The sequence below is a fragment of the Vulpes lagopus genome, chromosome 3, assembly GCF_018345385.1.
Source record: "Vulpes lagopus strain Blue_001 chromosome 3, ASM1834538v1, whole genome shotgun sequence".
Lineage (NCBI taxonomy): Eukaryota > Metazoa > Chordata > Mammalia > Carnivora > Canidae > Vulpes > Vulpes lagopus.
The window spans coordinates 160,217,111-160,230,514 of NC_054826.1; the positions used below are offsets into that span (position 1 = coordinate 160,217,111).

At 35.4% G+C, this 13,404-nt stretch overlaps 1 protein-coding gene across 1 annotated transcript in view; it reads left to right on the plus strand.

The window, feature by feature from the left end:
- SLC44A5 (solute carrier family 44 member 5) overlaps nt 1–13,404 on the plus strand; it is a 110,814-nt gene that overhangs the window by 81,159 nt on the left and 16,251 nt on the right. The window contains exons 10-15 of the mRNA XM_041749495.1: nt 486–617; nt 4,058–4,157; nt 5,557–5,649; nt 6,131–6,218; nt 6,962–7,224; nt 7,748–7,842. Of these exons, the coding sequence (XP_041605429.1) occupies nt 486–617; nt 4,058–4,157; nt 5,557–5,649; nt 6,131–6,218; nt 6,962–7,224; nt 7,748–7,842 (771 nt within the window). The remainder of the gene's footprint in view (nt 1–485; nt 618–4,057; nt 4,158–5,556; nt 5,650–6,130; nt 6,219–6,961; nt 7,225–7,747; nt 7,843–13,404) is intronic.

Sequence of the window (13,404 nt, forward strand, 5' to 3'; positions counted from 1 at the left end):
TCCTACTTATTCTTTCCTTGGTCAGTAAGTTTCCTTCCCTGGAAGTAAAAAACAAAAAAACAAAAAAACAAAAAAAACAAAACAAAAGTTTCTTTGTATCCTTCCAGGGACACTTTATGTAAGTACAAGAAAATATATAGAGAGGTGATTCATATGTGAATTATAGCACACTTTTTATGTCACTTTTATCTTTTTTCACTTAACGAAATAGCTCAGTGATCACTGAATATCAGTATACTTTCTCTTTATGTGAAAAGCTAGTATTCTATTATACAAATATACCATAATTTATTTAGTCAGTCCCTGTTGATGGGCATTGAAATTATTTCTAGTCAAAAGGATATAAAATGCTTACTATGTAAATATGAATCTTGCCTTTGTAGAAATGACCATGCTGTTCAATTTCACATAGATGTGTTTAAGTGTATAGCTTGTATTTCAGGAAATAGCATTTTATATTAGTCTGTTTTTCTTTCCTTTTCAAGGAATATGGCACTGTTACCAAGAATACAACAATCTTCAGGGACGGCCAAATTCTCACTTATCTGTGTATGACCTCGGGATTCAGACTGATATAAGCATGTACTTCCAACTGAAACAAACATGGCTCGCATTTAGTGAGTGGATTTTAAAAACTGGTTTACTTAAGTAATAATGAAAGAAAATCTTTGTCTAAAGAAAATCTTGGGTTAGTGTAACCTGTTCAATAGACTCATTATTAATGTCACTAAAGTAAATGTGTCTATAATCTTAATAGCTTCAGTAAATGGAAAGGTCATTGAGGGGAATTTATGATGTAATCTAACAAAATATTACTTTGCGATGATGTCATACTACTTGTCTTCTACTTAAAATGGTTTGGAGGTGGATGGTTATAGCCATTACCTTGACATCCAAGAAAGGTGTTTTAAAAGGAAAAAAAAAAAGCTTAGTTTTTCAAACTTGTTTTAAAAACAGAAAAAGGATAACCAATTTTTTCATAACAAGACTTTTAAACTATTACAGGAATTAGAATAATAAGTAACAAAATAAATTTATGTTTTTGAAGTGTTCAGATTATCGAATTAGTTAAGGGTGATATTAGCAAAATTTTTAAAGCAAGATGATTTCAGAGATAGCTTTAATTTTATATTCTTAAATGGTTTTATTATAATATTCTTACCATTTTGTGTTCTTTAATCAAGATTTTAAAATAATCTCTAAATACATGTTGCTTTAAAAAAAACTTCTTCATATTGAGAGCCAAGCAAGACACATTCAAGGAGGCCTGGTAAGAAGTCCAAAGATAGCCTCAGAGGTGAGCAATATCTTGGTGGGCACATTATGGGGCCCGGTATGAGTCCCATCTCCATAAATGTGAAAACTCAATTTTGCCACTTCACCCAGAAGTCCTCAGGCTTTCAAGGACAGGCTCATGTCCTATCACGAGTGTGCCGTTTTAGTTGTTTATACTACTAGGATGCGGTATACTTCTTGACCAGAATGAGACCTAGGCCGTCTACTACACTGCTTTCCTGGAAGCAAGGCATGTGGGGGGAAAATGAATAATGAGAAGCCTTTTTAGCAGAAGGTTTTGGATAATCTTGAGATTTGTTTTTTTTCTAAAAGCTCTTGCAAGCTCCATGACCTAAACTTGCACAGAACTTGCATCCCCCACCAGGGTCCTTTTGTCCACCACATTTGATTTTTCTCTTTTCCTCAGGCCATGCTGAATCAAAATGTCACATTCATGTTCTTTGGCTTCCCACATCCAGCTTGCATGCAGATTAGTTCCCTTCCTATAACTTTTTTTTTTTTTCAAATACGTTGCAGAAGGATTATTTCATTCATATCCTTCTTTTTAACTATATAAAAATCAGGCATCTTGGAACTTGTATCCTTATCATTTTTCCTGAATTTGAGTGATTCCATCCATACCTTCTCAGGAATCTACTTGCAATTATCTATCATGTATAAAGATGATGAATCTCATCCATTATATATCGAAACCTCTAGTTTTATTCTCAGGTGAATCTTATAGGGACAGGTTCTGTGGTCATTCCACTGCTGTCTCTTAAGGGCCTTCAACACAAAAATCATTGACATGATTGATCAAAATCTGCCACTAGATAAGTTAAGGGATGTCCTTTGAGGAAAATATAGAATTCGCTTTTATTTTCAAGTCTAGCAATGCCAATGTTTCCTCAACTGTGCCCCCACTTTCACAATCCATTTATCAGACATTAATTGATACCTAGAATTGTGTCCAAACACAGAGCAAGTAATCAGAAGGGCATAATGTGAAATCATACTCATTGATGAAAACACTTAAAATAAGTAGAGTTCTACATACAAAAATTATCGTTTTTATAAGTCTCGGGTTGTGTTAGGAGATGGTTCTAATCTTATTTCTGCTATTAGTTATTCTAGTCTCCTCTGAAAAGTTAGTTATGCCAACTTTTCTACAGGGTCTCAAAAAATAGATTTCCATTGTTTGCTTTTATTCAGATACAAGAAAGGCACATAAACTCAAAAGACAATAAAATTTCTCTAATCATCTTGGATATGTAATTTTGTGAAGGTCTACGTTTCATATGCAACGTTGTTTATGAATGCAATTTCAGAATATAAAGTGATTCTTGGCGTATCTCGTATTCTTAGGTTTGTCCAAAGATGATGATTTTAGCTCATCATGGCTATCCTCCATAACTTTGGAGTCATTTTATTGTTTTAAGAGAATCAAATATGCATGACAACATAAATACATGATTTAACTAAAAGAAGACATAGTGGCAAGATGATACATTACTAAGATCCTCTCACATCTCTGCGTTAACTGATTTCTGCTCGAAGATGTTAACTGATGTGTGCTGAGTGCCCTGTCACTTGAAGTGCTCGGGCATGAGCAGGATAACTATCTAGCAAGGATGTAATAGAGCAGATTATTTCAGAGGTGGGAATTTAAATTTCCATTTAGTTTCTTCTATAATTTCTGGTTCTGTTATTAGCAGTGCTATATTTCCTTAGTTTCAGCATGCATTACTTTTCACTTTTTAACATAGCTGAAATCAGGATGAAAAGGCATTTAATGAAGGATTTTATTTTTCCTGAAAAGTTATTACTAATTTAAAAATGTGTCTTAGAGTTGAGGAAATATAGTAAGTGGGACCATCTGGCTTAAAGTAAAGAGAAACTAATTGAAGGTAGCCAAAAAGAAATGAAAATCGGAACAAGCTGGAGCAAGGCATTGGTACTTATCATAAGGATATAACAGTGTCTCACCAAACTAAAAAAAAAAAAAAAAAAAAAAAAAAGGAAAGCAGCTGGACTTTCCAGGGTACTTGGATCCAGGAAAACACAGAAAGCCAAAAGAACTCAAGATTGCCTCTCTGCTCTGTTTCTTAAATACACAGATGTCTTATTCTGTCTTTGCAAATTCACTTATCTCACGAAAAGGTGGTTTCGACACAGTTCATTAAGTTTGTAGAGCTTGAAGTTCAAGAGGTTCATAACCTTCAATTCAAAACTGAAGTAGATTCCCTTAGTTCTAATTCTGAGACTTTTATCAGACCAGGGTTGGGTTTACAGCCTGATTCCATCAAGGGTAGCCGTGATGGGTAGAAGTGTGGCCATCAAGAGCCTGCCCCGTCAGTCAGCAAGGCCAGTTACTGAAGAGGCATTGTGCACAGTGACAGCTCAAGGAGTTTCTTCTGTAATAATTCTCCTACTCAATGAAGTGAAAGTGAAAACGCCTAAAATAGAGCTGCCTGCAGCCGTCCGTCCTTCTCTCATGTGTACGAATGTTGTGAAATGTTTCAATAGGTGAAATGAAGCCTGACCAGTTGAGTTGCTCAAACCGTAGCTAAATGTTTTAATCGAGATTTCTTGGCCTTTCTTGGAGGGTTTGAGAGTGAATTTCTAAGATTGGCACTTTTGGAGAGGTTGCACTGCCCAAATTGTGGAGTGTCAGAATTGGCAGAAATAACCATGAGACTCAGCCCTCAACTTTTGCAGAGAAAGATTGTGTTTTGGGGTTGATTTGTATATCACACACTAATTCTTTTTTTCCTGTTTAAAGTGATAATACTCTGCATTCTTGAAGTGTTTATCATCCTCATGCTGATCTTCCTCAGGGAACGAATCCGCATCTCCATTACCCTGCTGAAGGAAGGGAGCAAGTAAGGCCCTGATGGAGAAACTCACATAATGTACATCAGTCACTGCCTATTGTGTACATGTCCAGAGACTTCCCCTTTAAGACTTGTTAGAGAAATCTGCTTTCCATTCAAGAAGACTGAAGTTCAGACTTTGCCACTTATTAGAAAGGTCATGCTGACAAATCCTTCAGTGTTCCCAAACCTCAATTATCATAGGATGAAATAAGGCTCAAACCTGTGTAGTCCATGTATTAGCACTTTTTTTAAACACCAAACGTATGTCAGAATAACATGTGAAAGTAAGTGATAAAGTGCTATATAAAAGTACCTTGTATTATATATTGTATTATTCCCATACTGAATCCTACAATATTGATGGTTGAGATCATTTGCAAAACTTCAAATCATCATAATTCTATAAAGCCAATTAGAGTGACAAAATTTGCTAATAGAGTAATTGATCCTAGGAGCACCAGACTATGGCTCTTAATTCAGAACACGTTATACCTGGAGCCATTTTCGTTTAAAAAATGCTATAAAATAAACACTAAAACTCATGCTAGGAGGTAATGACACCTCCTAGTTTCTAAACTATTCCAAAAGGTCACTTGAGGATAATACTTTAAGCTTTTGAATAATGGATGGAAGAAATATGAAAAGAACGACTATAAGCCAACAGACCATGCATTCTACTTAGAATGATTAAAAACTAAGTTCTTAATGATCAAAGACCACATTATTTTAAGTAGTCTGTAAGGATTATTCTAACAAAATTGTCTTCCATAATAATAACAGTGCCACTTGAATCCAATGGTTTAAATAGTTAACAAGCAGTGTGTTAAACTCTCTCTCGCCTTCCTGTAACTGCAGCCCTATCATTAGTCACTGGAAACTACTGATTTGCTGGGGTTTTTTCTTAACTAATATGATGTTGTGAAATTCACTGTAACTTGCCCCACTGTTACACCTCTGCGTGTGCGTGCGCGCACGTGTGTGTAAAGGGCCAATACAACTGTGACAGGTTGATCATTTTTTTCAAGGGCAACTAAGAGCTGGAATTAATTGGTATGAGAAATAAGCTTTAGACTGAATTCATTCTAAGAATGGTGGTAATTACCACTGGCTCTTTTTTGCTGATCATTCTAGCATATTCTTAAAGAATTTTAAATTTTTAAATTGGCTATTAAATTTTACTTGTGTTGTTTTTAGTAAATTAGAGGCCTTCTTTTAATGTTTATATGTGATTCCCGTCAGAAGTTCCCCCAAAGTTCCTCCCAAGTTTCTGTATGGTTTTTTCCTGAAAATAACACATAAGTAAAATTTAAAAGCCAATTTAAAAATTTAGTTTAACAGATAAAGATTTAATTAAGAAGTTATATCTCTGAATAATTTTGAATTTCAAATATTTGCTTTATTTCAGAGCCATTGGATACATCCCTACTACATTAATTTATCCAATTTTAACTTTCACTTTCATCTCCATCTGTATTGCCTACTGGGCAGTGATAGCAATGTATCCTTTGGTAATTGACATCTTTAAACCTCAGGTTCATTCTACTATTCAAGAACCAGGAGTTTGTGTCTAGTGCTTCCCATCCTGAGAAGACTAGGAACATCCTTAAGGTTTTTTATTTTTCTGTTTTTTTTTTTTTTTGCTGAGCTCTAAAAAAAGGTTATCTACTGATTGAATTCACCCCCCACCCCGCACCAGATAGGCCATGTGGTAGATTGTGTTTTATTTTGTCTTCACATATGGTAATTCTTCTTGGCAATAACCTAAGAAAATTCCTTTGTATTTTATTGTGAAGGGGCCACTCAGTGCAGCTGACTCATGTTGTGTTATTCCAGGTCTGAAAAAAAAATGTATAAATTATTAAAAGGTTAGAAGTTTTTTGAAGTTATCTCTCCGTGGACTTTTGAGTTATTTGCATTATTTTTTGTCTGTCTACTTTCAATATACCAGCAAATAGTTTATCCTTAATAGGTTACCCCAGTTACTTGGCTACGTCAGGGGTACCTATATACAAAGTCATAGCCCCAGAAGGGAAATGCAAACATGAAAATACAACCTGTAACCCAGAGGTAAGTCAAAGACTCTCTCTCTTTCTCTCTCTCTCTCTTACTTACTTCAATATAGAACTCTACTACATTTCACCTAGCAGTTGTAAAAATCATTTTGAAATAGAGACATTAATGGGGATCACTGTTGAGAAGGGAAGGGCGGGTCCGGTGTTAGCAGTAGAGCACTGAAAATGGTGGGCAGAATGAAGAGAAACCACTATTTCCCGAGTTCATCTGTTCCTGTCACATGCCCAAGAAGCAGGGGTGGTCAACAACAACACTAGTAAATGTGAAATTTTAGTGGGTGCAGAGTGGTGAACATATGATGGAAAATGAGATACTTTCTAGAGCTCATTAAGGAATGATATAAAGTGGTGGGATAGAAGAATAGGAGTAACAGGGACACCTGGGTGGCTCAGTTGGTTAAGTGGCTAACTCTTGATTTCGGCTGAGGGCCCTGATCCTTGGGTCCTGGGATCAAGCCCTGAGTTGGGCTCTCTGCTCTGTGTGGGGAGTCTGCTTCCCTCTCCCTCTGCCCTTCCCCTTAATTGCACTCATGCTCTCTCTCTCTCAAATAAATAAAATCCTAAAAAAAAAAAAAAAAAAAAAAAAAAAAACCAAACCTAGGACTAACAGCAGAAGCTAATGGGAGAAAAGGAGGACATGCAATTGGGGCTACACAAGGAGAGAAGTCAGGGAAGGTGTTATCTTGGAATGGCACTTCATATTAGCTCTATTGTCTTTTTTTTTTTTCCTGAGTACAGATTTTTAATACGACTGAAATTGCCAAAGCTTGCCCTAAGGCTCAGTGTAACTTTGCTTTCTATGGTGGAAAGAGCCTGTACCATCAGTACGTCCCTACTTTCCAGATGTTCAATCTATTTGTCTTTTTCTGGCTTATAAACTTTGTCATTGCACTGGGTCAGTGTGCCCTTGCTGGTGCCTTTGCTTCTTATTACTGGGCCTTCAGAAAACCCGATGACATCCCACCATATCCACTTTTTACTGCATTTGGACGAGCCATACGGTAAGTTCCACGTTGAATCGTACCTCTATCTACCCAGTTAGGTTTAGTGTGCTTATGGTTCAATCGTATGCCTTCATGATTCACGTGGCGAAGTTACAAATGAGGTCAGAGGTATGATTTAAGATTCATGGATGTCCATGGGCTCTGTCTGCTTCTAGAGCCACAGCTTTTACAATCCCTGCCCGGGCCAATATCCTTCTAAAAGCCTCTCTAACTGAAGAGAAGTAGTAGAGGAGGGCACCACAATAAAAATTAAGAATTAACGTGGCTCTGTCTCTCTCTTGCTTAGCTCAAACGTTGTATTTTATGATGAAAGGCTATTGGTATCATTTTTGTAGATGAAGAGCAAAAGAGATGTGAATCATTTAAAATCCTCTATGAGGACCTTTATCAACCTGAATAAGAAAGCATAAGAAATTCTTTCCCGTCTTTCTGGAGACCCTTTTTACCTATTAAAATTGTAGCATCCTTTTCGTTATAGTAAAGATCTTTTAACTTTGATTCTCATTTTGTCTTTGCCCAGATATCACACAGGGTCCCTCGCATTTGGATCTTTACTTCTTGCATTAATTCAAATGTTTAAAATAGTCCTAGAGTACTTGGACCGCCGTCTTAAAGGTAAGACTCCAGAAGTCATCTCTTCTCAGGCTTCCTGACTTCTGTGAAGAGAATGGGTGGGGCAAGGAGTTGAGGGAAACACGATGACGAGTGCAAGCTGGACTAGGGTAACCAGGATGGAAGTGGCTGGATTTAGGGATATGTTTGGAAAGAGAAGCCAACAGGACTTGCTGTGAGAGATGAGATACGGGGCAGGAGAGGGGTGGAGGGGAAGAGGAGCAGTGGTGTGAAGGAAAGAGAGAGAAAGTGTGTAGTGCTAAGATGTAGAAACTAGAAGAAGAAAATTTCAAAGAAGAGATGAAAAACCGTTTCTGGTGTGTTCATATTGAGGAGCGTGGTGGAGACGTCGGGCAGTTTCAAGTCTGGAGCTCAGGATGAGTCAGGCTTAAAATATAAATGTGGGTGTCATCAGCATAAATTCTTACACATAACATGTATAGTTTACAAGCTCTACTTTGTACTTTATTTTGTTCATTATCTCACATATTTTTCTTTTTTCTTTCCCCCCCTTTGTCCCCACTTCCCTTTCTTCCTTCCACGAGAGTGCTTAAGTTCTCTACAAGCAAGTTTAAATTATACAGCATAGTAGCATCAACTATATTCACTACGTTATACATTGGATCCAAAGGTGTTATTCATCTTATAACTTAAAGTTTATACTTTTTTTTTTAACCAGCCTTTCCCTATTTCCCCCACCCCCCAGCCTGTAGTGACCACCACTCTGCTCTCTATTCAATATTTTTTAAAGATTTTACATAGGAGTATCATATCATGTTTATTTGCTTTTCTCTGTTTGGCTTATTTCTCTTAGCATCATACCCTTCAAGTTCATCTGTGTTGTTGCAAAAGCAGGGTTTCCTTCTTTTTAAAAGCTGAATAATGTTCCATTGTGTATCTGTACCGCATTTTCTTTATCCATTGATCCACTTGAGTGCATGTTGTTTTCATACTTTTGATATTATAAATGATGCTGCAGTGAACACAGGAGTACAGATATGTCTTTGAGATAGTTATTTCATTTTCTTTGGATATAAACACAGAAGTGGAATTGCTGAATCAAATGGCAGTTCTGTTTTTAATTTTTTGAGGAACTTCCATGCTGTTTTCCACAGTGGATGCACCAGTGTACATCCCGCCGATGGTATACAAGAGTTCCCTTTTCTCCACATCTTCACCTCCACATCCTTATCTTTTGTCTCCTCTACCTCATTGTGGTTTTGATTTGCATTTCTCTGATAAGTAGTAATGTCAAGCACCATTTGCTGTACTTATGGGCTATCTGTATATCTTTTTTGGAAAAAAAAGGTCTGCAGGTCCTTTGCCTATTTTTAAAATTGGGTTATTAGTGTTTTTGCTATTGAGTTCTAGGAGTTCCTTATATATTTTGGATATTCACTCATTATCACATATATGGTTTGCAAATATTTTCTTCCATCCCATAGGTCACCTTTTCATTTTGTTGATGGTTTTCTTTGCTGTGCAGGAGCTTTTTAGTTTGATGCAGTCTCACTTGTTTATTTTCCTTTCATTGCCCTTGCTTTTGGCATCAAATCCAAACAATCATTGCCAAGACCAATGCCAAAGAGCTTACCCCCGTGTTTTCTTCTAGAGTTTTATGGTTTCAGGTCTCCATTCAAATCTTTTAATCCATTTTGAGTTGTTTTGTGTGATATAAGATAGGGATCCAATTTTATTCTTTTGCATGTGGACATTGTTTTCTCAGAATCATTGAGTTGAAGAAACTAACCTTTATCTATTATATATTCTTGACTCCTATTTTGAAAATTAATTGACCATATATACAAGGGTGTATTATTGGCTTCTTGATTCTGTTCCATTTATCTATGTGTCTATTTCTTTTTTTCTATGTGTCTATTTCTTTATCAATGCTATTATATTTTGATTACTGTTGCCTTATAATATAATTTGAAATCAGGAAATGTAATACCTTCAGCTTTGTTCTTCTTTCACAATTACTTTGGCTATTCAGAGTCTTTTGTGGTTCCAAACAGATTTTAGGACTACTTTTTCTATTTCTGTGAAAAATGCCATTGGAATTTTGATAGGAATTGTACTGATTTTGCAGATGCTTTGGGTATTATGGACATTTAACAACATTAATTTTTCCAACCCATGATCATAGAGTATTTTTCTTTTATTTATCTTTATTTAATCAATAGCTTACAGTTTTCAATGCACAAGTAGTTCTCCACCTTAGTTAATTTTGTTTCTAGGTATTTTCTTGTTTATGATACAGTTGTAAATGGGGTTGTCTTCCTTTTTTTTTTTTTTTAAGATTGATTTGATTGATTGATTAATGAGAGACAGAGAGAGAGTGGCAGAGACACAGGCAGAGGGAGAAGCAGGCTCCATGTGGGGAGACTGATGCGGGAATCAATCCTGGGTCTCCAGGATCAGGCCCTGGGCTGAAGGCGTCACTAAACTGCTAAGCCACCCAGGCTTCCCTGGGGTTGTCTTCTTAACTTCTGTTTTCAATAGTCAGTTGTTACTATATAGAAATGCAGCTGAGTTTGTATATTGATTTTCTTTCCTGCAACTTCACTAAATTCATTTATTGGCTCTAATAGAGTTTTTTGTTTTTGTTTTTGTTTTTGGTGGACTGTAGGGCTTTCTATAAATATCATGTGATCTGCAAAGACAATTTTACTTTTTCTTTTCCTGTTTTAATCCTTTTATTTTTCTTGCCCAATTGTTAGGACTAGGACTTCTAGTACTATGTTGAATAAAAATGGCAAGAGTGGACATCATTGGCTTGTTTCTGATTTTAGAGGAAAAGCTTTCAGCTTTTTACCATTGAGTATGTTAGCCAGGGTCTTTCCATATATGGCTTTTCTTATGTTGAGGCCTTCTAAAACCATTTTATTGAGTTTTTTTTTTTTTTATCATGAAAGGAGGCTGGGTTTTGTCAAGTGAATTTTCTTCATCTACCAGGATGATCATGATTTTTATCCTTCATTTTGTTAATGTGGTGCATCATATTTATTGATTTGCATATGTTGAGCCATCCTTGCATCTCTTGGATAAATCCACTTGATCTTGGTATATAATCCTTTTAGTTACTGCTGAATTCAGTTTGCCAATATTTTGTTGAGGTTTGTTCCTTAGTCTAGCTAAGATTTGTCAATTTTGTTTTTTAAAAAAACCAACTGTTATTTCCACTGATCTTTCCTATGGTCTTCTTAATCTCTATTTCATCCATTTCCACTCTGATATTTGCCATTTCTTTCCTTATACTAATTTTGTGCTTCGTCTGTTCTTCTTTTTCTACTTCCTTAAGGTGTAAAGTTAAATTGAGATATTTTGTTTTTCTTTTTTTTAAGATTTTATTTATTTATTCATGAGACACAGAAGCAGAGACACAGGCAGAGGGAGAGGCAGGCTCCATTCAAGGAGCCTGACGTGGGACTCGATCCCGGGTCTCCAGGATCATGCCCTGGACTGAAGGTGGGGCTAAACTGCTGAGCCACCAGGGCTGCCCTCTTTTGTTTTTCTTAATGTAGGTGTTCATTGCTATGAAATTCCTTCTTAGATCTACTTTGCTGCATTTCATATGTTGGCATGTTGTGTTTCCAGTTTTGTCTCAAGATACTCTTTGATTTCCTTTTTGATTTCCTCTTTAGCTCACTGGTTGTCCAATAGCATGTTGTTTGATCTCCACACACTGGTGAATTTTCCACTTTTCTTCTTGTAATTGACTTCTAGTTTCATACCGTTGTGGTTGGAAAAGATGCTTGATATGATTTCAGTCTTCTTACTTTTATTAAGACCTATTTTGTGATCTAGCATATGATCTATCCGAGACAGTGTTCCATAATATGACACTTTAGAAGAATGTGTATTTCTTCTATGTTTGGATGGACTGTATTGTAAATGTCCAATCTGTTAGATCAATGTATAGTTTAAGTCCAATCTTACTTTTTGATCTTCTATCTGGATGATCTATTGTTGAAAGTGGGGTATTTAAGTCCTCTACTATTATGTATTTCTCCTTTCATATCTGTTTATATTTTCTTTATATATTTAGGTATTCCAATGTTGGGTACATAAATATTTACAATTTTTAAATTCCTTTGGTGAATAGATCCCTTTATGATTGTATAAGGACCTTCATGTTACAGTTTTTGACTTAGTCTATCTTGTCTGATATAACTATTCCCACTTTTATTTGGTTTTCATTTGCATGAAAAATCTTTTTCCAATCCTTCACTTTCATTCTATATGTGTTTTTAAAAGGTGAAGTGAGACTCTTGTAGGTAGCTTATAGTTGAGGTTTTCTTTTAAAGTCACTCAGCCACTCTGTCTTTTGGTTGGAGAATTTAGTTCATTTACATTATCAATATAGAGTTAGTTTGCCATTTTGCTCATTGTTTCCTGGCTGTTTTATATCTTACATAAAATATGTTATAGTTTTATCAGTCTATTTTAAGCTCATAATTTAATTTCAAATGTGTACAAAAGCTCTACATTTTTACACTTTCCCCACATTCATGTTAACAATGTTTTTGATGAAACGATTCACACCTTTTTATATTTTGTATCTATTAACAAATTATTGTAGTTATTTTTATTTTTTTCTGGAAAGTCAATTTTAAAGATAAATTGCAACACTATAAATGAATACAAGTGTAGCAGTTGGCAGTCACTGCTTTAAGCACTTTACATTCTGTTTTTCATTTAAAACTCATGAGAATCTTTGAGGGTAAGTATTATTATTTTATAATAATAGAGGAATTGAGGTTTGGAAACTCTTTTGTCAGGTCATGATAAAGTGGTGACTCCAGAATAAACCAGAGTTCTTACTGCTGTGTGCTTTTGCCTTTCTGAAAAATGGACAGAAAATGAGTTGATTATATTCCATTTTCTTTCTTCCTTTAGCTCCTCTCCTTTCACTTTTTTTTAAATAAGCTTTTTTGTTTTGTGATACTTTTAGATATACAAAAGAGTTGCAAATATAGAGTTCCTTTGCTCTCTTCTCTGTTTCCCTTTAATATCTCATGAAACCATGGTATTTGTGTCAAAACCAAGAAATTAATATTGTGACATTATTAATTAAACTACCAACCTTAAGTGGAGTCACCACTTTTTCTACTAATATCCATTTTCTCTTCCATGACCCAACTGCACTTTGGTCTGACTTCCCCATGCTCTGATCCTTTTTTAAAATTGAAGTTCGATTTTATAGTTACCTTTAATATGTTGTATTTTCATCTTTATACTAGAGTTGTGATTTACCTGCCACCATTATTCCGAATTTAACTATATATTTACTTTTTTACTAGTGAAATTCATACTTTCACATATTTTAATGTTACTAATTAGCACCCTTTTGTTTCAGCTTTAGAAGCTCCCTTTAACATTTCTTGTAAGGCTGATCTAGTGATGATGAACTCTTTTACCTTTTGTCTGGAAAACTTTATCCCTCAATTCTAAAGACAATTTTGCCACATAGAGTTACTTGCTTGGCAATTTTTTTCTTTCATCACTTTGAATATGTCATTCTACTCTATTCTGGCCTACACATTTCTGCAGAAAAGTCACTTT